Here is a 25,744-nt window from a genome sequence, read left to right on the forward strand (position 1 = left end):
TGAGATCTCCACCGAGCAAACGCCTGGGGATGCAAACCTACCTGTAAGATGCCCCTTACATGTCCGAAAATCTACACATTCAACCGTTCATCTGTACATGTGCACACTTTCAGTCAACGCCGTCTCAGACGTGGCTCCAAGGCAGAGAGCCGGAGATTCTGGAGGACCCAGCGACCGCTACGAGATTATTAAACTCTGAGCAGCAGCAGCACCGCCTGCGTGTGTCTGTTAGCACGTTAGCAGAGCAGCTGTAGCAAGAACAGTTCTGTGGATGTGTTTCTGCTACGACAGGCTTAACAAGCACACGACTCAAACACAGTTTTAGCGACTAAACCAGAGAGATTGTGTTCGGTGTCACAGAAGCGTTTAGAGACCGACTAGAGAAGTCGAACCTTCCTCTACATAGTTTTCTTTTGTGCTGTGTCCTTCGACCTGCAGATACATCCTTCATACTAACATGCATCCAGTCTCGTCTTTCATAGCCCGTAGGACTCGCAAAGAAAAAGACCAGTCAAGAGAATCAACCTTTTCTCTCTCTCTCTATCCTCTAACAGGCTAGAGGTTATTTTCCTCAGCATTTTGACCCTGAGCATGCCTGGCAGGATAAACTCAGGTGTGGAGCAGGGTTAAGAAGGCAGCTTCACCTTGAAAGGCCACACTTCAGAGCCGGGAAACCACAAAAAGCAATTAAAAGTATTGATGGAACTTCAATAGCTCTTAAACAGTGCTGCCGGACACCTCGGGGCAAGTAGCACACTAATCTTTTTTTTTTTTTTCTCATCTCGCTATCGCTTCGTTCTCTCTCTCCCTCTTTCTTCACTGAAGACTGGTCTTGATCATTCCCGACTGATTGGTCATAAAAAGAAAAAAGCTGGTGAAATGTATTTTTATTTTTATTTTTAAATTTTTGTTATTGAAAGACAGGAGACAAGAGGAGACTAACAACAAGAGGATGACAAGAACAGTGGGATAAAAGCCAGCAAATATCATATAGTCAGTGTGTGTGTATGTGTGCGTGTGTGCGTGTGAGAATGTCCTTGAGCCTTTCTAGATGGAGGAAAACAAAAATATATATATATATATAATAATAATAATTAAAAAAACCAAACCAAAAAAAAAAAAAATGAAAAACAGGTAAGTATGTGTGCATATGGATGTTCATGTATGCATGTACGTGGGTTTCAATTGGTTGTCCGGCAAGAAAAACAAAACAGAAAAGAAAACAATACACAAAAAAATACACAAAAAAAAAATATATATATACACCGGTATATATACTATACATATTTCAATATTAATAGAATGGGTGGTGTCACGTTTGCAGAAACATCGTAAGGGATGACCAGGTGGAATGGTGTTCTGTTGTATTGTATATGATGGATGAGGTTAGATTTTCCATTGAAATATGTTCTATCATTAAGTTGGTGAAATGTATTTACAGCCAATGCGAGGCCGGTGGCTGAAGTGAAGCTGGAGCCGAGACCCCGAGCAGGTGCGTGTGACAACGACAGTAAACGGTTAATAAAATCCCAGCTACCTCGTTAGCCCTCTAATTGGTTGAGTATGCGCGGACGTTCAAGCGTGTGCACAAGAAACAGGTTCAGAACGAGAACGCTAATGTCATCGCTGCATGTGCGCACCATTCACTGTGAATGTACCTTTGACCAAAAAACACACAAAATGATGGGTCTTCCACAGGAAATAGAAGAGGAGACAGGGAGGGGACGTCTAAGAGCGTGTTGTTTACCCGAAGCCTTCCTGCAGCGTTGAGCCAGCATACTCGCTAAATCACTGATTTACGGCGCAAGGCTTCCTCGGCTGATGTCTAAATTTAGGGCTCGAAGTGCTGTTCGCCGTGACAAGACATGCTCTTAAGAGTGATGGCTGGCGCACTAAAAGAAGCGCGGACAAGACGGACAAAGTAATGACTTACCTTTGCACTGGTTGGTGTTTTTATCCAGGATGGCCTTGGTTGACACTATTTTTCCATACCTGTAAAGACAGAGAAATGAAGTTGAGTGGTTTTGACCTGCACACCTTTGCCTGTGGGGGTGTGTGGGGGGGGGGGGGGGGGGGGCAGTCCACTAAGAGTGCCGTCCCGCGGTTTAAGTAGATGTCTTATTTTACATACGCCGTGCCATTTAGTTGCAACTGGCAATTTGCAAAGGCGCACAAATGTCAACAGCCATAGGACGGAGAAATCACTCGAGGTTAATAACATTATGTTCATGGCTGACTTCAAATGAATGCGCAGCCCTCTGACATTTGAACGAGTCACTGAACATTTTCAAAAGGTCTAAAAGCACACAAGCACAGCGAACGCTCTTAAAAGTGAAGTCGTTAGTGTACAGTGCAACATATTCAGTTCAGATTTATTCCTTTTACAACTGAAGACTACACTGTGAGCAGAACGTGCAGTCAGCAGTGAGGCTACAATAACACTCTTGTGGGTGTTAGTGAGCACTTAAAGACGGAACACGTTATTCACGGTCACTTGTATTTTGTTTCTATAAATAAACCAAATGGCAAGCTTCGGATTTACTATGAATCAGAAAATTTGATCAAGCCAGGTTCAAAATTCTTGTTTCATTCTGTTGACATATTTGAGTCAAAGGTTCTTGCAGATGGAAGTTAAGATACCTCCTTGTATCACACCGTAAATCAAAAAAACTGCCATAAAAATCCCATTTTCACCATGTTTTTAGGAATAAAATGTTGTATGAATCAGGCTATGAATGATATATGAACAAACCCCTCTGTGAAAACCGTCAGAATATACCGGTAGATAGGAATGGAATTGGAAAGTGTGGTGTATGTAAGCGCTACTGAAGTGGAGATTTCTGTCTCAGAGTCTGAGAAAAACGGCCTTTACAAGTAACGTGTTGTAAAGGTCCTTACATTTTGTAGACACTGCAGGTGGATGGGGTAGACAAATGAGCTAATAGATATCGCCATGAACCTTCCCCCATTGATTACTTGAGTTTTGTATTTTGATATCTTCTTTGCAGCTGGAAGAGCTCAATGACCATCATGTGTATGAATGGTGGGAGGAGCTACTGGTGCCCTCTGATGGGTTGATCCATTTGTTACCCGGGCTACGTGTTAATGCACGTGGTATTGATGCCCGTATCATTTTTGGGTTTTCAATTAGGTGAGCGTGCAATATTTTTGAATTATTTCCCATATATAAGAGACATAAGATGTGTAAGTTGTAGTATTTGCCTGAAGCGGAACACAAAGGATGGTTCACACAAGCGCACTATCATCATTACATCACTGCTGTAGTTCCCTGCTAAACGGAAAGGCCTTACATTCCTTTACCTCACAGTTCTGCATGCACAGTGGGTTGCTATGATTTTTTATTTTTTTGGAATTGAAAGAATGACCTCACTGACTGACTGACAGTGAGTTATTCTTTCTGCTTGTCTCAGCTAAAACTGTAACATTCTGCATTGTGTGCAGGGCGAGATGCATTGTAGCACTGTCAGTACAGCATGTGTGTGTGTGCCGATCTGCATGTCTGCATATACTGCATGAGTGTGTGAATGCGCGAATTCACTTGTACAGTGAAACTTGCGTATGCGATGCATACATGTTTGTGTATAAATACATAAGTGAGAACAATTCCCTGTGTGGCACATCACAATGAGTGAGCAGAGGGGAAGGATGTTTGCTGTGTTCACACACACACACACACACACACACACACACACACACACACACACACACACACACACACACACACACACACACACACACACACACACACACACACACACACACACACACACACACACACACACACACACACACACACACACACACACACACACACACTCTGTAGGGAAGAAGCAGTGGTGCATCCCGGCCCATATTTCACCAGCAGGGGATAATTGTGCCATTCCTCAACGAGTGGCGGAGACTCTATTTACTGCATGCTGTGGTGGGGTGGGTGGTGGATATGAACTGATGAGCTACTAGAGGAAAACTACCAGCTCACACACACACAAATACATGTGCCGCGTGAGTACGCTCACACACACACACACTCTCACACACACACACACACACACACACACACACACACACACACACACACACACACGTACACACACAGAGAGGGAGCACTCACCAATCAGTGAATTGTCTCTCTTCAGCAGATAAACAGGCCATTTTAGCTTTAGGGATCCATAATCTACGGCAACAGAACAGGACTAACGCGGGACGTTTGATCACATTGAGAAGCTCTCAAGCTGAAGTACACAAGACCAACATGGAACCGTGAGTGCTGTGTGATTAGAGAGCATGCAGAGCTGGGTTAGCAACTGCAGTATTTCACAGTTTGTTGAGGAACAAACGAGAGAAGAACGACGAGTAAGAATTTGCGATTGACTATCATGTTTAACAATGGTTTATATAATTTTATAGCACAATAAAGCCAGACAACATTTTGTTTACGTCAAAGAACTATTCATACAGTTTAATACTCAGGGATACTACTGATGTAAAAAAGATGTGACGTTTTAAAAAATGTGTCCTGATCATTTTTAACTGAGCCAAAACACTGAAATAGGATCATACAAGTTACTCACAATTATGAAGCAACAATGATGTCACAATACCAGAAGTGGATCGATACACGTTCCAGAAGTTCCAGAATTATCGATGCCCAATTTAAGAACAAGGTAAGAAAAACAATAAATCCCATGTGCTTCAACATACAGTCCTTTATTACCTTTTTTGTGAATTTATTGTTAATCCCAGAGGACTCGCCTCAAGTTTCTAGGCAAAACATACATTTTACAAGATTAGATTTGAACACATCATGATCACCTTCGCCCCAGTACTCTTTTTTTTTTACTGAATAGAACTTGAACGCAGTGATCTAACTCAATGCGACCTCCGTATGTTAGCCGTTAGCTCCGTTATTGAGTCAAACTGGAGCCGTATCCACAGTACCTATCGTACCTGCGGAACGGTAGAGAGACGAGTAACGTCACGTTTTCAGAATTCTGGCATCGCCTTGGTGCCGAAGTTTCGCTTCTTGTCACATCCAAAGTCTTAAACTCCTGGAGGAGACACGTTTTAATGTGTTCATGTGATAACTAAACCACAGAACTTACATCACACTGTTGATATTGATCATATTGATTTATTCCCAGCTCTACATGCTAGCCACTGAGCTAGCTAGTATGCTTGTCCCTGTATGCATATCTGTCTAATTGCACACAGGTGTGCCCCTGCTTCAGCACCTAAGTGAAAACAATGTTGTATGCTTTCAGTCTGGGAAGCAGTTAAAAAGCTCAGTGCTTTTGGCACAAAATTGGGGGAAAGTTCTCATTAAAACTTTGTTTGGACTCTGGGGAAGCAGAGAGACAGTAGCTTTCCAATGCCAACTCATCACTGCTAGCCTCATTAAATGTTAAAGATGGCTCATCAATGCATCCTTTCTCTGGTCCAAATGCACACCGCAAAGACACTGCGGCGAGATGAAAAGGCGAGGTGGAAGGAGCCAGCTCCCTGCCCGTATAATGGAGGCATACTGGAGACGGGATCAGCCTGTTCATGTATGTGGCGGATGTGTGTTTGTGGCGTGTGTGTGTGTGTGTGTGTGTGTGTGTATGTGGCTGCGGACGACGCTGCCGGTGGCTCCTTCGCCTCTCTGCCAGGCAGGCTTGGGGAGGCTTTGATGTGACAGAGGCAGTCCTTGTGAAGCACAGGTTTAACACTGTGATGCTGTGGCCGGGGATGCAGAGCCTGTCTCCACTAATCCTATTTCAATCACTCTCGCAGCCTCTTATCTCTGACTCCGCTGGCCCTCGGTCCTCCCTCCCTCCTCCTCCTCACAAATCGCATCCTCTCTCTCTTTCTCTCTCTCTCCCTCTCTGCAGGCCTCTTTACCATCCTCTCCATTTATCCTTCCTGCTCTGTATCCTTCATTTCTCTCCTTTTGTCACTCTCTTCCTCCTCCCTCCTAATAGGAATCCCATGGCAATCATTCTGATGCAACATCGGATCAACCCCGAGAAAAGAAGACGCCAGAAATGAAACCGCCTGTAAAAAAATTAATAAATACAGAGGCTTTATGAGCTATTTTAGGCCGATGAAAATGTACAAATTGCGGTGGATGTAAAACATTCGTTTGACAGCTGTCTGGGCAGCGAGATGCGCTAAAACTGAAGCTGAGCCGAAAGCTGAGCCGCGTTTTTTAAGAGGGCAGCTGCATGCACGCGAGTGACATCCCGGCGCTTTCCTCTCACTCTCTCTCGCTGGATGAAACGATCCAGGCGTGTTTCATTTCCGTCATCAGAGCTGGGAAAGTGAAGTGGCTCTTTGCTGTATGTGGGCAGAGAGAGAGAGAGAGAGAGAGAGAGAGAGAGAGAGAGAGAGAGAGAGAGAACCGCAGCACGTCACTGTGGTGTACACAGGAAGGCATAGAAAGGAAAGGATAGATGGACCACCCAAGTGTTGTGTTGACACCTTGCTCCCATCCTTTGGACACACTCTCCGATAGGTTTGTGTGTCATTAAACTACACAGCAAAGCCTCGAACGGTCGGTAGATGAAACCCGAACAAGGATCTAAGACCATCTGTGCTGTATATACGTTTGTGCAAATGTGCCGTATCTGCATGTGACGGTCCATCTGTGCCCGCAGATGGAGACTGGAATATGGTATATATATTTAAATATATATACCATTTGAGTTACCACTCTTTGAGGGTTAGGCTTTACTGTGTTCAGCTGAATCGTATAAAAAGGCAGAAAACTCTGCTTCGGGCCTCTTCGGCACCTCTGGAGCACCTGTGCTGGGGGAGTGAGGCAGGTGCAACAAAAAGGCACACTGTGGAGAACAATAGCTTCAAATCCTCACCTCTTGTAGGTCTTTTACGCTCAATAATTAGCAGGGTGTAGATGGTGTAGCTGAAACGAAGAAGCGGCTGCTGCACTGAGAGGTCTACTTATGCAGGAGCAGGTGCAGCAGACACCCACCATCCAGATTTACTGTTTGCTCCGTGCTGCAAATCTCATCCAGAGAGGTGTCATAGGTGTGAGAAGAACATTGTCTCATTGAACGAGTAATGGTAACACGAGTGTTCCTTTGTAGCACACAGCAGCATTCAAATATGCGTTTTCTACCAATTATTTCAGGCGGTGACGACCATTACCCCAAATCCAGCTGACGAAACGGTGATGGTAAGTTTGTCGGATGAGCTCCAGTAAAGTCTTGTCGTTTAAGCCGTCAACTGTATGAGAAAATGCTTGAGTCCAACTTAACAGATTATAAATTGGAATAGGAGGAGCCGAGTCATCACTGATTTCTCGTCAGGAGTAGGTAGAACAAGCGTTTTGTTGACTCCAATCATAAGTAAAAGTATTTGCACATATAGAGAGAATTCCACCTCTTTGAACACTCGAGACAACCTTCGATTTCATGGAATGTGTTTTTATCATTCTGTCAAGTCTTTGATGCTCATGCAAGAGACAGGTGTCTCTGTGGCAGACGCACAGAGAGGACGGAGCAGAGGAGAGAAAGATGGAACGGAAACATGACTTCTTTATACTTTTATATCAAAGATTAAAAATGAACAAATACGGAGAAACAGGATGTAAGAAGGAGCGAAACAAAGAGGACGACAGACAAAAATGGGAAATCTAAGACAGACAGCACGAACAACCAGTCGGCCGTTCACCCGATCTGAGTGAGCAAGAAGAAGAAAGAGAGAGAACGAGTATGTGGAGTGAATTTTAATGTTTGCGTTCGTACTAAACATATTCGCGTGCGTGCCTCGTCGCTGAGAATCAGGAGGAATCATCTCGCTTTACAACAGGCAGCGAGTGGCAGCTGCCCTTGAAAGTCGTCCCCGGTCTTAACCCGGATACTGTGTCCCACAGCTCTGTGGCTCAAATTGAGGTCCGCCCCCCCCCCCCCCCCCCGTCCACCGGGCTCCTTTATGGATCGACATATTAAACAGATGTTTTTGTGCAATGTTGTTGCAGTTGCTGTGCGACTATTGGGAATCCGTATTGCTGCAGCTAACCTTAAGCCTCAAATATATGTTTCTATAACGTGGTTTTTTTGGGGATTTTATTTTATTAAGGAGGCCCATTAGTCGGTGCCATAGCAACCAGCTAGTCTTCCCGGGGCCTGTTTTGCACCGTTGGAGCCTGCGACACGCTGAACTGAGGGCAGAGACATACAACAACAACAAAAAATGGATTTTCTAAACTCTAAATGATATTACTGCATGTTTACTTACAACTTTCTAAATGTTGAAAGTGAAGCCCTCTGTGGGAAGGTCATACTGCAGAAAGAGCAGCACAACATACCGAGCATTCGTGAATGAGAAACACGTCTCTGCTGGCTCACATGAGAAAGTAGAGAGACAAAAGAGACAGAGAGATAAATAAGACGACAGAGACACACAGTGGGTGGACTAAACAGAGGAGGGCAACACTGCCCTGATGGACACCTGGCAGGAGCAGCTGCTCAGTCCACCGGCTCTGAGTTGATATCAGTGAATTGTTCTCATGACCTCTGAGCTGACAGGTTGGTGGCGGTGGCCTTTATCTTCATCCCAGCATGGAACTGCATGGAGACTATGACACGCCTCAGCAAAGTGAGTCCGAAGTCGACCCCGCACTTAAGCGCGATTAAAGTGTTCCATATTTGTGTTAAAGCATGAACTGTGTCTCAATGAAAGACGCTTTAGTTCTACAGAATTCAGACCGCTTTATCCGAGTGACCGCCTTAAGGACTCTCAGCCCAATGCGCTCCTGCTTTTTGGGAATTCTGTATGAATGCTTGATGCTGTTAAAGATGCAGTGTGTAGGAGTTAGTGGCACCTAATGATGAGGTTGCAGGCTGCAACTAACTGAATACCCTTCCGCTCACTCCTCCCTTTCACAAGAGTGTCAGAGAACTACCATGTGGTGGCTTTAAGGCAAAGTAAAAACGCAAAAGGCTCCCGCTGGAGCAAGTGTTTGGTTTGTCCATTCTGGGCTACTGTAGAAACATGGCGGACCCAGTGAAGAGGACCATTTCAAGGGAACGAAAACGCAAGGAACACCGATGTCTGCATGGCTATTAAACGTGTTGACTACCAATGGGCCGATCAAAGATCCCATTCTACACACTCACTAACAGCACACAGATGTGGAAGGTCCATTTGTTTTCGGTTGCATGTGCGATCTTCACTGATTAATGCCCTTGCATAGCTTGACAAGCGATTGTAATCTGCATGCGCGAACTAACGATTCATTGCTTAAAAACTCTAAAAGGGTCTATAAAAGTATAAAAGTATCAATATCAGAACATTGAATCAAAAAAGCTTCAACAAATTGGATAATTCCTTTTCTGGATTTAGCACAATCTTTTTCTTGGCAGAATTTCACCATGTTTTTTTTTTTAGGTGCCGGGGTTCCCCCGTGGTTTGTGGTAAACTGCCAAAATGTTTACTTTCAAACCTTTAGCGTCTCTAAATGTGGGAAGCATCTTCCGACCTGAGGTGGTTTGCTTTCTCTTCTTATTTCCTCTGCTTAGACAAATGCTACCTTCATGGGGTTAAATAAACACACACATTGGTCACACTGCAGAACATCGAGTATATTTGGGCATCATGCACACAATCTGCTGGACTAAAACAACACCATCATGCAGCTTGAAGTGCATGTATTTCAAACTGATTTGAGTGGCTGCAGCACTTTGGCCGGCGTGTCATGGCGCCCGTCTGTTGAAGTTGGCTGTGGCCTCCCTCTGTGGTCATTAGTTCAACTATTCAGATTTCAATTTTTCCTTATTTCCCCGCTGATGTGATTTCTTTTCATGAACATTCATTTCACCTGGTGAAACGGATGACAAGTTGATTAGAACCATTCAAACTTTCCCACCTCCCCACATAATAGGAACAGATTATAGCTGCGAGCAGCATCACGGCCACCGGGCTCCAGACAGGCCATTTATAAAAGCCAAGGAAGGTGATTTAAAAGTTTTAGCATGTGTTCAGAATTCACTGTTGGAGAGTTAAACTTAAAACTATTTATCTTCGCATTAAGGGATTTTCAATGAAAGAATTCAGATAGCCTCCATCAGGTGAAGTGTTCCCACAATTTAGTCTCTGTCACTTTAAAAGAAACTGGATCAATCTGCTAAATTTGGTCCATTTATATTCCTTTGAATGTATTGCGTTTATATTGCTGTGTAACTTCCTCATGAATAACCAATAACCCGTTCTTTTTCTATTATCAAATCAATACAAAACTCTACATGTTGCCAGCATTATACATTCCAAGATTAATTGAACTCATTTACCGCACTTCCCCACATACAGAATGTATTGGACACAAAAGTACCCCCAAAAAAATGTTTTTGTTCAGGAGAGTTATAGTGAAGAGAAAGAAAAAGAAAGAAACATTTATAACTATAACCAGTCTTCACAGTAGTGAGTCATCAACAGAAGTGTGAACACAGTTCAAAACAACATGCCAGAGCTGAAACTCTGGTAGAAAGCCAGCAGTGCCACAAACAAAAGAGAACTCTGATTTTCCTCAAAGGGTCGAACTTCTTTTCCAACACAGCGCTGTGATGAAACGCCAGCACATCCACTGGAACTCACTATTTGTCTGCAAGCATGAAAGACCACCGTTGGAGATCAAACAACTTTAAACTGGTTTAGATTAGATGTGGATATGGATCAGCATGAAGTGCTGACAAAAAACATTTCATTTAATTTGGAATATAAAAAAAGCAAAGTGAGATGATGCAGTTTCATGGGGAGGTTGAGAGCAGAGACTTCCTGGGGTTTACACCGGTTGCCTGGTAACCTCTCAGTGACGGCAAGACTGGGGTTGCAGAATTTAGGGAAATATTCAAGGCGGAAACTTCCCATGGGAATTTATGGGAATCAACCGAAAATGTAAAATGTAAGTACAGGGACTATTTGTTCATGCTGTATGTACAAACCTTTTACCACATCATAGGCAGACTATAATCCCTTAATCTGTCAAATACATACAATGTGAAATGTGTTTTTCTTCATTCATTTATTCTATTTATTTGTCTCTGTGTTTTTGTTTAAAATCGTACACTTGAAATATTGTAAAGATGAGTGATGGTGTTTTCTTTTATAAGCTCAGGCAGGAGAGATGTTCACCACAGAGACACGACGCCGTCAGACTGGGCCTGCAGAGGGAACTGCAGATGGGTAGTGTGTGCGTGTGTGTGTGTGTGTGTGTGTGTGTGTGTGTGTGTGTGTGCGTGTGTGTGTGTGTGTGTGTTAACCAAGAGCATGCATCGAGAAAAGACAAGACAAACAGTAAGTGATGGCGGGAAGCATTAGCCTGTTGTTCTGAGTGTAGCTATAGTTACAATCTCTCTCACACACACACACACACACACACACACACTAGTCGTCTTCGGAGCCAGCCTTGCAGAATAGCCCCGGTTTGTTTGGAAGTGTCCAACTTGTCAAACCCTCATGCCATGCACGGCTGTCTGACACGCACAAATGAACACATCTCATCTGTGCTGGTGCTGCTTCTGCTTTCAAGCTACTGCCTCAAATGAAAGGGACGGTTAGTAGTGGGGAGTGAGGGGAGAGGGGGGAGAGGGGGGGGGGGGGTAGAGAGTCACAGTCAGAGTCCAGAGATCTCAGGTTTTTGTCCCCTTCGTCAATCAGTCTTGTTGTGTTGGGGACTCTGCAGTCTGCAGTCGCCTCTGTTGGAACTTAAAAACTGTCCTCTGATGGGGGGAGTGGAGCTACAGAACACCGACTTGTTAAGACAACTGGAATGTTTTTTGGTGATAGTTTCTGGAGGCAAACTGAGGTGAAATGAGCCGAGTGTCCGGGAGGCTTGACTGTGTGTGTGTGTGTGTGTGTGAGTGTGAATCTAAGCCCTCAAGTCATACTAAAAACGCTAAATAAGAAAACTAATTCTGCTCAAGGGAATGATTGTGAGAGCATAAGCTGTTAACAGAGTCAGCTTCAATGCAGAAGTGGAAGAGAAGGTTCTTTCCAGCATCTAAATAGGCAAACTGTCTACATGTCATGCATACAGTAATGGGGGGGATAAATAATGTAAAAAAAACTAGCCTCAGGCCAAATCAGCTTCTTCGCTCGCCCTTGCTCTGAAATCGATGTTTGGGTAGGAATAGGGCGGTGCATTTAAGTCAGCTGTAGCAAAGAAGTGGAGAGATTAACATCATGAAGAGATGTGGGGGAGCAGATGAGAGAAGAGGGAGGAGGGAACATGGAGGGAGAGCGTAACAGAGGAGAACACCGAGAAAAGCAGAGGGAGGAAGAGAGTGAAACAGAAAGGGGGGGGGGGCAGTGAGAGAGGCGTTCACACATAGAAAGAGCGGGTATGGAGAGTTCCAGGAACAGCAGATGCTTCCACTCAGCATGGAGCTGGAGGAGTGGTTTAGTTTGGGCATTCCTGTGGCCGTCGCGCTACTATTCAGAGGTTGAGCGCCGCTATCTCTTTATGCAACGGGTGACGCACAACTCGACAGCATGGTTGACCAGAGGAGGGTGTGTTAGGGGTGAGAGGGAGCAGAAGGTGGGGAGACATATTAAGAGAAAGCCAAATACACGATCCACTGAGGGAAAAGGAGAAACACGCTGTTCGGATTAGAACTCCACCAAGACTGGATTTTTGAGACGGAGATCTGACCAAGATCGGATCATGCTGATATTCCTATTTCGAAACATTTTTCTCTAAACTTTGGTTAAAGAGCAGCTTCACACCATGCTGACAGGCAGCGGTTTATTCTGGCACTACTCTGGCTGAAAGTGTCTGTGGTCTGAGGTGTGCTCTGTTGAGCCTGATGACCACACACAACAGTGATGTCACAGTGTACCGACACACCCTAGGAGTACACTTCTACCTCACTGCAGCAAGGTGACGAGTTAAACCAGTGGAGGTCAACAAAACATGATTTTCATGGGGGGCTCTTTGAGGAGCTGTGACCGAAATATGAACTTAAACACAACACTAAGAGCAATCAACTACCAGTAACCATAAAACAGTAGAGGGCGGTTCGTCTAGGGATCATTACATGTTTTATTTATCTTGGCATTTCTTTGTTATGCTAATTCCTTTTACTATTCAGCCTTCATATATATGGAAATCCAAAAACTGTGATATGCTACCACGGGCATGATACTTGCCAATGTAGTTGCACTGGTGGAAGGGTTGACGGCTTTGATAATGGACCGGAGAGTTTCCCCTCATAATTCTGCTTCCCCGTGTCAGGTTTTTGAAACAGAGCCGGGCTCTCTGATGGCTAGGCAGCTAATGTCAACGCTGGACCTCAGAGAGTCATTAGGGATAATGTGGCGCTGCTGAGTGCCCGGGCCTCTGCTCCATAAAAACAGGTGGTCCCAGGGTCACCCCTCCCTTCTTTTCCCCTCACCACCTCTACTTAGCATACCTTATGGCTTCCTCCCCTCCACCGTTCCCCCAGCACACACGGGAAAGGTTATTTGGACAATTGGCGGTGATTAGCTCTTGATTTGGCTCACTCTGTTCGTTTGATCAGGCCGTGGCATGGAAGCGAGAAAGCCAGTGCGACTGAGGGGCGCAGCTGCGGTCTGGCCGTGACTGATATTGGGTGAGGAGAACCAGAAGGAGAAGGAGGGGAAGGGAGGAAGCAGATGAGGAGGAGGTAGGGCTGAAGAGGGAGAAGAGGAGGAGGAGCGAGGAGTTGAGTTGGGGGGGTTTAGGGACCTCAAAGGTCCTTTGCTTTCTTGGCAGTTGTGAGTTATGGATTCGGGCTGCTGGCAGAGAAAAAGTGAACTGCTTTGTCCCTGTTATTCCAGGTGTGAGCCCTCATAAAGAAAGAGAAAAAAGAAAAGAAATCCCTCTTGTTCTTCCTTTCAACCTTTCATCCAACAACCTGCTTCCATCCTCTCCGTGCTTCTCCTGGGTGGTGGATGGCACACAGGCAAAATGTGGGTGCTGCTTGATAGCTGGGTTGTAAAGTCTGCTTTGCCCTGAAGTGTTTTTTTGGGGGGGGCTGTGTTGGCTGCACTGATCTTCGGGTTGGAATGGGGTTGTGTCGGGCTTAGGGTTGGCCCGGCGCCTCAACCTGGCTGGTCCAGCCAAGGAATTTTTCTCACAGTAACGGCTGCTCGATCCATCCATCCATCCACTCATCCAGCCAGCCAGGCAAGTGGGAAGGCCTTTCACTATATGGGTGTTTAGCCAACAAATCCCCACTCCACTCCTTTGGCCTCTCCTCCACACCCATATATCAGGCTGACGGCTGCCGAGAACCCCACATCCAGCCAGCTGAATAAAACTGAGATTAAGCCCCAGCCCAAATCCATTTCATTACTCGTTCAACGGCTCTTGGCCGTGCAACCCCCGACCACTGTGAGAACTTTGGTGTTCTTCGGCCTTTACTTTTTGAAGGAGGTGGCTGGTCTCAAAGAAATCTTTGGCCTCGGTAACTCAAATGATCGCATTTTCAGTTGTTCTGAACGGAATGTTTTTTGTGTCTGCTATTAAAGCCTTGGTTACCAAGGGGTGCGTAAGGCTGGGGATGCAGGCCAGCTGGACCAGTCTGTATTAACAATGACAGGATATCACATCTGCAGACACATCTGCAGGTCAGCATCAACGCTTTTTTGTTTTGTTTCAGCAATGTTACAAAACTTCAATGGTCTTCAATGGTAGATATCTTTCAATTCAGTGATGAGTAAATGACACATTGGTGAAATAATATTCAATCAACATTGACCAAAATGAGTAAATGGTTAACAGACAAGATGTGATTTTTTTTTTTGAGTAGAGATTAAAAATTCCGCGTTTCAGTATTCTAAGTGAGAGCTGTGAACTTTGGGAGGCCTCAATTAGGGTAACTGAGAATGCGACAGGATTTTGGCAACGAAATATTGGAGTTCACAAGGACGGGGTTACAACCGCAGTAGACGGCATTCATTTTTTTTGGCACCTCTCAGGCGGTGTGCAACAGCCTCCAATCAGCAGCTACGATATGGCCCGCTGTCAAGAATTCACCAGCTTGGCGGCAGCATGTTTACTTTTGAGATAGCGCAGAACCAGGGCAGCAAGAGCTGCTTTTCAATGAGTTTACACAACAAAACCAGGCCCCACAACCCACTTTTTTTGGGGGGGGGGCTGTTGGGGCCGAGGGCCAGGAGGGGAGGCGCTGGGTGCTGGAGGGGGACTGGGCATCTGGAGCAAAACCTGAGGGGGAACCCAGGGTGCTGCAGACTGCAGAACAGTCGCATGACCTTTTCTGGAATGCTGCCACCCGCCTGCCACTGAAACACAGTCGGGCTAATTAAAGTTTCAGTGGCATTGGATTTTCACTGGCACAGCACCTCGGGCAACCTTGGGGCCTCTTAGGCAGGCGATACACACAGAGAGGGAAAGACGGGAGATATAAGGAGAGAGAGAGAGAGAGAGACAGTTGAACAAGAGGACAGCCACTAAAGGGCAGCACGGCAGATCCAAGTGGAAAACAGACAACGTCAGTGGCTTTCCACAACACACAGGAGGATAGCTACATATTAGAATGCAAATCTATGGTCGCAAACATGCACACTACCGGGGTACTTTACACAAGCTCCGCCAAGGTCTGCCCTCCCAAATAGTAACGCTCAAAATATTCAAGATCATATGGAATTAGAAAGGAAATTGAAGCTGTCCAAACTCCGAACAACTGGGTGAACGCGGGAGCTAAGCGCGAGATATGCAATGTCAAAACGCTGAGTGCTTTTCCGAATCTTATCGGGCCGCCCCTCAGGCTAATGGAATTTTGATGGGTCAGTATCAAGAATGAATGCATGACTTATGACACGGCTACCGGGAGCATCACCAAATACGCCGGACAGCATGTTCCCGTCTCCGAAGGATCATTGAATAATTGGCCGCGTTCGACCAGGACATTTCTGGAAATATGGCCAAGAAAAGGTTATGCAAGCAGACAGACTCGCTCACGGCCTGCATTTCACAATCTACTGGCCTTGTCTCCATTAATGATCTTGACCCCCCCTTTCACCATTTGAGAAGCGAAAGGGCCTAATGGAGCCGAACAAAGCTGCTTGTGTGCGTCTGTGTGTGTGTGTGTGTGTGTGAGACAAAGACACAGGGAGAAAGTAAGCCCCTGTGACTGTGTGTCACAGCCTGATGAGGTCTTGGTCTGTGATTCCTGGGGGAGGCGGTCCAATCTAAGCTTTATTAGGCCTTATTGAGCTGTGTGCAGGAAGGTGTGTGTGTGTGTTGTCTCTATCAAGAACATTTGGCAGAGCTTTATGAGTGCCTTCGTGTGTGTCCCTTAAACACACTCAATCTGTATCAGTTTAATGGGATGTGCAAGGTATTGTACACGGCGCTCTTTTCATGCCTGTAATCTTCTTCTCAGAGGTGAACTCTTTGGTTTGATCAGTTTTGGGCATTTAAGAGCTTTGATACATCATTGGTGTCCACATAGCAATGCTCATACCCACATGAAAACTGCAGGTTTTAAGTAGGAGGCAGGCTGTGGTTTAACTTAAATATTTCACAATACTTTGTTCGAAGTACCCACAGATGCACGATCGTGCCTACGAGGTTGTCTTTAGTATCATCCGAGCACAGAACGACACAGTTCTGGGCGGGCGAGCCGACTAAGACTGGTGGCCAGGTGCGCCGGCTTTTGATTGACATTCGACTTGGCTGTTCGCCTCGTGCCACCGTAAAACGTTTTCCAGCGCAAATTGGTTTTCCAACCGTGTCCAAGTAAAACATCATCGACACAAAAATGTCTCCAGTCTGTTTTATTCAGTTAGTTACTGAAAATGATTTGGACTGCAGGACAAGCGCGTAAACGCTTTCCGTCTCCGTGAAGCGAAGTTCAGATCCTGCTTCTATTAAATGCTTTTAAAGAGGGCAATTTAAATGAGTACCTCTATAATATATATATATATATATATATATATATATATATATATATATATATATATATATATATATATATACAGAATGATTTAAGTAACCACAATGATTATATACAATATTAACTTTTCAACAGAAAAAATAATTTGTTCCTAAAATAAAGTATGGAAAGATTAATATGGAAACAAAGTTTCCAAATTAAATAAACTAAGTGGATGACATTTACGTAAGCTGTATTATGGGGTGGAAGAAACTGTGTGACTATATATATATATATATATATATATATATATATATATATATATATATATATATATATATATATATATATATATATATATATAGGCATACTGTACACCATGTATTGCTAAATGCATACAGGCATGAGAAGCACATCACGGCCAATTACACCCCGCAGTGGCATGGACAAGTGCGACAGGGGGACTCTGTATTTAACGGTACTCACGGTTGGCAGAGTTTGATGAGGTCCTGGTCGGTGGTCCCAGGTGGCAGGCCTCGGATGTACAGGTTGGTCTTACTCAGCTGCTCCGCCCCTCCCTGGCTGCAGCTGTTGGTGCTTGGGCTGGGAGGAGCCATGGGATGAGGGGGTGGAGCATAGGACTGCTGGGGGGGGGGGGGGGGGGAAACAGAGAGAGAGACACAAGATTTAACACCAACAGCTAAAAAAAAAAAAAGGATTTCATTTTTAAGACACGCGAGGTGAGGTGAGAAAAATAAATGAAATATCTGAGAGAGCAGAAGAAAGTGTGAGAAGGAGTGGGAAAAATAAATCTTTTTTGAAGTAATAGCAGGCACCTTCACTTCAATGTCATTGCAGTATCTGTGGGATCAGGGTCGCTTCAGGGTCGCCAAGACATGAAAACAGTCAACCCAACGGCAGAAACTAATGAGTCAAAGAAAACACACATCTACCCTCGGCCTTGAATATGAAGAACACTCGCACTCAATGACAAAACAGTCGAATAAAAGCTCCCCAGAGGAGAGGACACATTCGGCACTGAATACTTCCTGCTTACTAGTCACACCCTCAAGACCAGCTGTAAAACAATCTGCACCTCCGAGGGCGTGCGATCCGTCGCCTTTCTTTCCAGAATAATCTCCATCTTCCAGAATGTGTTCAAACTGTTTCAGCTGTGTGATTCCCTCCCTTTATTTCCCCCTCCCTCTCTTTCCCTCCTCCCCTGCTCTCCTCGTGTGCCTGTTGTGCTGTTAGTGTAGATTTATGGTGTAGGAGTCAGGGCCCCCTGCTCACAGCCCATTTATATCTCTATTGCAGGGACACTGCACATAGTGACAGGAAGAGAGAAGCAGGGCCCTGTGGGCATGAGCGGAAAAGGAGAGAGAGAGAGAGAGACAGAGAGACGATGCACACTGCAATAAAGTGAGTGAGTGATGGATGAAACGGAGAAAATAAAAAATATGGTGAGGGAGAGAAGGGGACATGACTAAATGCCACCACCGGCTCCAGTTAACCATCTTAACCCCTTATCCTCCCCAGAGAGAACCTAAGGACCCCATACCATGCGGCAGAAACACACACACACACACATTAGCCCTCCAATCCGCCCCACGCGTTAGCAGCGGCTGCCGAAGCATGGCTGATTTGATGCGCTATTTTAAGCGTGTGCACCGTGCCAGCGTGTTGCCTCCCGCTCCTCAAACAAAGAGCCGGGGTCCCTGGAGTGTGAAGAGGGAGCCAAGTCCATCAATGGACGGCCAATTACCACGCTGAGCTAAGTGGAACTGATGGGCAGCCACTCGCTGTGCACACACACACACACACACACGTGATAACACAGACACACCTATGAAGAGGCCGTGTCCAGGACACCTTCGCCAGTAGAGCTGCAACGATTAATCGATGAATCAATTAGCTGTCTACTGTTAAAATGATCACCAAATATTTTGTGTAATTTCTTGGAAAAAAAAATATTTCTCGGATTCTAACTGCTTAAATGTGAATATTTTCTGGTTTCGTTAAACCTCTGTGACAGTAAATGGAATATCTGTAAGTTGTGGACAAAAAGACATTTGAGGACGTACATATTGGGCTTTGGGAAAAAACTGATTGACTAACATTTTATTGACCAAACAACGAATCAACTTTTTTTTCAATAATTGTGAAACGGTTTTCTACATATCTGAGACCATTTAACTCCTTCCTATGGCTATAGGTCTAATAATTGAATATGCATTATGTGTGGCTATATAAGGCCTTTCATTGTTCAATTACTTGGTTTATTATTTTTCTGGATTTCTACCAGGCCAAAACTTTGCGAGCTGAGGGCCGCCCCGGGGCTTCAGGGCTACGACGTCTACCATGAACCACAACGTCCTCGGTTCAAATTCTGCAAAATCCCTCGTTTCCTGTCCTATCTCCACCCCCCACCCCCTGCTTTCTAATACAGAAGAGTTCAACATGGCAGTTCAAGGTGTTTTCAAGCCTTAACTCACTGTAACTTCAATCCCACAGCTGTAAAGTTCACGTCTAAAGTTGCCGTGTTTGTGACGAAATGTAACTTTAATTGTCCAAACACAGGATCCCCCCCCCCCCCCCCCTACGATCACAGCTGGTCTCCGCTCCGGTCGCTCACGTTATCCTGCAGGGCAGTAGAATAGCAGAATCTTAATCTCTCCAGTGCTCCATGGGAGTTATTTTCTCCCACTCAAAGTCACTGGAATGTGCGCAGCTGAAGTTCCAGCCTCGAATTTGAGGCTTTCACCTTACGCCCCCCACCCCCACCCGCCTCTTCGTTTTATTTTCCCTTAGTCCACTGTAGCTAACATTAAACGCACAGAGTACTTTACATAACGGGAGGAGCTACACAGAGTTGCTGTCAGCGCTGAAGGTTAATTGAAAGCCTCTTTCTTTCTTCCTTTGTTTTAGCCCTTCAGTAATACACACAGCCCTCCTCCTCCTCTTCCTCCTCCTCCTCCTCCTCCTCCCTGGGCTCCAGCCTTGGCTTGCATCCTGGGCTTTGGAATTCATGTGTCCCCGCCCTATCGATTTGCTTTCATTTTTTAAGGTCAGAAGCTGAAATCTTACACAATGAGGCATGGAGGGTCAAAACCGGCCCATTACTTACAGCATATCGTTTTTATCTGGCAAAAATGTATCGAGGGACTTTCTCTTGCACGTTAGAGAAATGAACAAGTTGGAGAAGCGAAATGGCAACAAAACAAACCTGCCTAAAGAGCCAGGCTCTTCATACGCTTGTGTGTGTGTCTACATGTGTAATGTACGTGTAATGTACGTTTGGCGTCGGGTGGGAGCTTTTAGAAGCGTGGGAGTGAAATGAGCAAGCGCACTTTGGCACGCACGCATTCAAACCCAAACTGTTCCCCTGTTGTTGTTGTTGTTGTTTCTAATCAAATTCTCCCTCGGCTTCCTCCTGTCGCCCCCACTGGGGGTTAATGACCGAGCTGGTTTTCTGTTTCCGGACGGTTCCGTGACTGCTGTTTACCCTCAGCCTGTCAGCCTGTCAGCCTGCAGGATCCGGCTTTTTCAAATCCATAATACATACAGGGCCTCGTGAGTCAGAATGATGAGGGTTGAATGCAACACTTGACAAAGGGGGTATTGCAGCGAGAGAAGGGAGGGACGGAGTGACAAAGAGAGGAAAACGCAGGAGTTAAAGAGAGGAATGGAAGAGAGTGCGGGAGAATAGCTGGTTATGACACTTCAAAAGCCACCAGGTGGTAAATGAGAAAAAAAGCCCTCCTTTCTCCCTCCTCCCCACCCAGCTGTGACATGCTGCTACAGAGGCTTACTGGGGATTTCAATTTGCCGCACTGTATTTTAGACGGGCAGAATGGTTTACACAGGCCCAATTTACTGAGCCAGCCGAGCAGGGGGGTGTTGGGGACACGCCAGCCAATGTTTTGTTTACGAGTATATTAGGTGAAGATGATAAATCGGACATACGTTACATAGGCACATTCACACACCCACACTATGTTTTTCTACACAGATCATAGCAGGCCGCTGTCACTGAGAGGAATACGTAGACTTGTACCTTCTTGTTATTTACATGTTGTGTTTGTACAGCATCTGCACACTGTATGAAGCCCTTATGCACGGATATACGTGTGATTAATGCTTTAAGTCAACTTTAGAAGTGGGAGAGGTTTCTAAACCCACGAAGGAACACTTCAGTTCATCAAAAAAAAAAGAAAACGACTCACAAAAACTGAAATAACTCCAATGTTATTACAATTGCATTAAACATTTCAACACCATGTGTCACAGGGCACCCTGTGCTCAGATGGCACGGGGGAAGTTGACCATATCTTTGGATACGGTGTTTTCCGTACTTGTATAAAAACATGCCATGTGAGCGCACAGTGTTTTCCAAAGAGAGCAGAGGGCGGCCGTGGCACTAATTGGACTGAGAGCAGGGCTGTGGCTTCCCTGCCTCCCTGCACTCTGCAGGGCAGGGCTGCGACTGCAGGAGAGGCGGCTGTGTGCACCACCGTGGTAATTGGCCCTGATTTATAGGAGGCCACAGCAGCCAGCCAGAGCTAGCTCAACACTGGCAATAGGCCAGACAAGGCCAGCGCTGTCAATATTAGTAACCCCCCCCCCCCACACACACGCCACCACTGGGGATCCGCTGTCACTGTGCAGGAGGGTGCACGTTTATCTCTTTCTGTTTGTTCCCTTGTTTGCATGTTCAAAGAGAGAGAGAGAGAAAAAAAAAACTGCCACAAAAAATGACAAGCAGTCTCTTTAAATTGCAGAAAAAAAGCCTCTCCGCTCATCCTCCATTAATTCATCCTGGCAAAGTCTCTGCAAAGACTCTTAAAGACAAGCACAGTCCCAGAGGCATCCCTTCTAAACTGCCAGAACGAACAGCGAGCTCTGCGGTCGGCCGCGTTCGCATCAGCCTCCAAGCGCTGGAGGAACACAAATCCCCCCCCCCCCCGTCCATCCTGGATAGATGCTTGCAAACCTTTAGCCCTTAATACATGTATGCCCGAGAGCGGATGGAGGGGCGCTGAGAGACGGAGGGAAGACAGCCCGTCCTCCTTTGGCCTCCTGCTTTTTAATGCCTCGCGCTCTCTCTCATTGTTCTGTGCCTGTCGAGGTAAAATAGCCAGAGGAGTGACTAGCAAAAAACATGGCCAGCCCACATGGGAATGCAAAGCTGAGGATTCTGCAGCCAAATGTCTCCCGACAGGAAGCTTCTCTGCTGTCTGCACGGGCATGGAGAGAGTGCAGGAGGAAGGGAAGAGAGGTGCAGTTACAGGTATGAGGAGGCCTGAGAGAATAAAAGGAGAATGAACAAAAAAAAAGAAGAAGAAGAAGAAGAAGGAAATATAGGGAAAAGGAGCAAACGAGAAAAAGACGGATTACAGGAGCACAGGAGGCGCTGTGACTGTCTGAGTCTCTCTGGGCTAGCAGCACCAGCCTGGGGGCCGTCTTCCTCGGTAAAAACAAAAAGAAGCCCTGGGATCTGGGACAGTGGTAAGCCAACACTGCCGTGGACAATGACGCGGGGGGGGGGGGGGGGGTAATTTTAAACATGCTGATTGGTCCATCTCCAGTACGTCTCAAAGCAGTGGATGGAGCTCTTCCCCACTTGCCTTTCTCACTGCTCACCGCCTTGTTCTCCAACTTCCTTTTTTCTCATGTCTTCTTCATCCCCCCCCGGGCTCTCTCTCTCTCCCTCTCACTTTCTCTTTGGGGCAGATAAGAGAGGGATCTTGTCTTCCGTGTCAGGATACAGAGCCCCAGAGTTAAAATAGAGGCCATATCTTTCCCAGCGGGTGGTGGGTGGTGGGTGGGGGGGGGATGCATACATATTATCTGACACGGAGGACAAGAGCTATGGAGGTGAACAAGACGTGCTTTATGTAGCATCACTGGTTAAAAACACAGAGTCATCTGTTCTAGCTGCAAGGGGGTGACATGATGGGAAAGCGGCCCCGGGTCTGAAATGCATCACTTTACTATGAGAAGTCAATTGGAGATGGTGCGTTGATGTTGGAAGTCTCATTTATTTACACTTCTTCGTAAGAATTAAATTGGTACAGTGGAATCCAAAATTAGTCACGAATCACCACAGTTTAGAAGACTAATAATACAGATGTGCAAGTAAAGGTGGGGAGGTAAAGAGTGGAAGTTATCATATCACCATGCCCTTATGTTTCATGATATCTAACGATGAAACAAAGAGTCTCTGTCTCTCTATCCTTAACTTATCTCAGAACGGTTCAACTGACCTGCGTCACACCTGGCGGGCGCATTGCTGGAGGCCCGAGGACGTGCGGTGTCGAACTTGGAGCATTTTTAGAAACGTGGTATAAGTTGAATATTGATAAAGTTGAACGAAAAAGCAACGCAGCACTTCTGGGGGCCGAGCTAATCGTTCTGAATGGGCTGCCCGAATAAGCACTGCACTAGTTATCATTCCATTTAGCCACGAGGAGATCAATCCGTACATGCCGCTTCTTCATTAATGTTAACATAACAGCCAATGTTTCCACCGTCGGTTACATTCAGTCAAGGCAATCACAGCAATCCCTCGTCTCCTGTTACCTTCCATGAAAATAATAGTCTTTCAAGTAGAGACACATTTTTTATTGGAAAAAGAGCAACAAAATAAAGCACTTAGTATTGGATCGGTAGTCTGTATCAGCAGATAGCCTGAGCTGATTTACAGGAGCCTTGGTTGGTGTGGGACCATATAACAGAACCATATTCAACTATGCAGTGCCTGTCAGGACGTCTGTGCTATATTCAGTCTCTCTCTATGCTTCACTGCATTGTTGTAGTGTAGCAACAACATGCTAGCATACGTGTGATTCTGTGTTTTTATGGTTACATTAGGGGTGTAACGATACGCGTATTCGTATTGAACGGTTCGGTACGCATGACGAACCGAATACGTTTGAAAAAAACCTTTATTTAACCAGGTAGTCCCATTGAGATTAAAAATCTCTTTTGCAAGATGTAAGTAACAATACTACATAACATTAAGGAGCAGGTTTTGTTTTTTATGCTTATGTGTTGCTCAGACGACACCCCAGAAGATGGGTCACTCAGGTATAGTTCCATCATTGTTCAAAGTCAAAGAATAACTTCATGATGTTAGTTGTAATGAATAAATATATTTTAAAATCAAGCACGTTTCTCTGGCATTTATAGTTTTATACTGTACCGAAACGTACCGAACCGTGGCTCCACTGTATCGTACCGAACCGTGAGTTTTGTGAACCGTTACAGCCGTAGGTTACATGTATGTATTCATGGTGGGGTTAGATTGCTGAGACCGGCCCATTAATTCAGGTGTGTGTGGAAGAGTAAACAGTATTGTGACTGCAATGAAAATGTGGTTTTTCAAACGCTTAGCGCCACCAAATATGGATTGAAACTGAATATTTTGTTGAATTTAGGATATGTTATTATTTTGATACGTTTTGATTTTTGGATGATTACACGATGCTTTCTGTGTGTTTGTTTGAGACAGTGGAAGAGAAGCTGGAAGCGGGTGGAGTATTCTACACAATCTTTCCTTAAATTATTAAGAATAATTTGAATATCAACGTTATGAATGAAGCTTTGACCTATTCATGAACAGCCCTAGTAATTACCCATGTACAGCATCAATGTGAATAATATGCTATCAACTAATACCAACTAATAGTAGAACTCTGCATGATGACGTGAAACATAGGAGGGAGATGGGAGGAGCTTTATTTCTCTTTGATTAAAATGTAATCACAGCCCCATGCATTTAACACTTTAAGGTCTTTGATTTTAAATTACCAATGTACATTTAACAGGGATTGTCATAATCATGAACTCTTCTGTTCAAACATTTTTACAATCCATTTCCAGCACGTTGCTTGGAGCTAGTGCCTCTCTCAGAGAGGCCCTCCACCACCTCAGACTCTTGCTTAGTGTCTGCAGAGTGCGTAGGACCTGGGACCAAAGACACACCGTGAGCGTCTATGTTTATACCACTCCTGGGCCGACCACGAACTGAGTTCTCCGCGGACATTAAAGGTCAACCGGTGTTTAGGTGACATAACCGGGACTGGAGTGTGTTTGTGGAGAGCGATTAGGACGCGTCGGCTGCAGCTGAGGTGGCCGCCGCAGAGGGATCGGTAAAAAAGTAAAAGAGCAGAGAGCCAGCCGTGGGCAGAGTCAAAGTGAAAACTCGATGGACATAAATATTTGGGCTGATTTGTCATCATTATGGCCAGCTGGGTCTGTTTGCTAGCTGGGAGTGGAGACTGCAGGATGGATGGAGCAGGAAAGTGGGAGGCCAGAGGACGATACAGAGTGTGGAGAAAGAGAGAGGAAGAGAGTGTTCAAAGGTTTGGTCTCAAAGCCGAACCACTGATATATTGTGGCTATGATGCAAACACACTTAGTGTTTCCAGATTGGTGCCCAGGTCACTAGTTTAACCAAATGAACAAAAAAAAAGTGACACAAAACGGAATAAAATAAGCAAATCCTCACAATTCACATTCTTTAAATCAACTAATCCATGTATCATTTAAGCACAAAAAAGGTCTGAACTTGCTTAACATAGCATATCTGAATGTTTTCTCCAGCTATGTGTTTCACAGGAAGCCTGAGCACAGACAGAGGGCTGTGGTAGAAGCGGCGAGAGCGGGGACGAGCTCTTTCTCAGCGTGACCCGTCTCTCACCGAGACAAATGTCTACCAGCCCAGTCACGCACATGGGCTGGCGTCCTGCCCAGAACTCTTCTCCCAGGCTGCCTTAACGGAGAGGGGGACACTGGGAGACGAAACATGCTACTTCCATGTTCGCTCAAAGGTCCACTGGCTTATATCTGTCCGTCTAAGA

The 25,744-nt window shown here is 45.4% G+C and overlaps 1 protein-coding gene across 2 annotated transcripts in view; it reads right to left on the reverse strand.

Annotated features, from left to right (window-relative positions):
- The window catches only part of LOC306791530 (RNA-binding motif, single-stranded-interacting protein 3), a 176,708-nt gene that overhangs the window by 125,261 nt on the left and 25,703 nt on the right, over nucleotides 1–25,744 (reverse strand). For both annotated transcript variants that reach the window (XM_079288305.1, XM_079288304.1), the window contains exons 2-3: nucleotides 17,367–17,524; nucleotides 1,934–1,992 (exon numbers count right to left, since the gene is read on the reverse strand). In XM_079288305.1, coding sequence (XP_079144431.1) covers nucleotides 1,934–1,992; nucleotides 17,367–17,524 — 217 coding nt within the window. The remainder of the gene's footprint in view (nucleotides 1–1,933; nucleotides 1,993–17,366; nucleotides 17,525–25,744) is intronic.

Source organism: Melanostigma gelatinosum (assembly GCF_949748355.1).
Source record: "Melanostigma gelatinosum genome assembly, chromosome: 17".
Lineage (NCBI taxonomy): Eukaryota > Metazoa > Chordata > Actinopteri > Perciformes > Zoarcidae > Melanostigma > Melanostigma gelatinosum.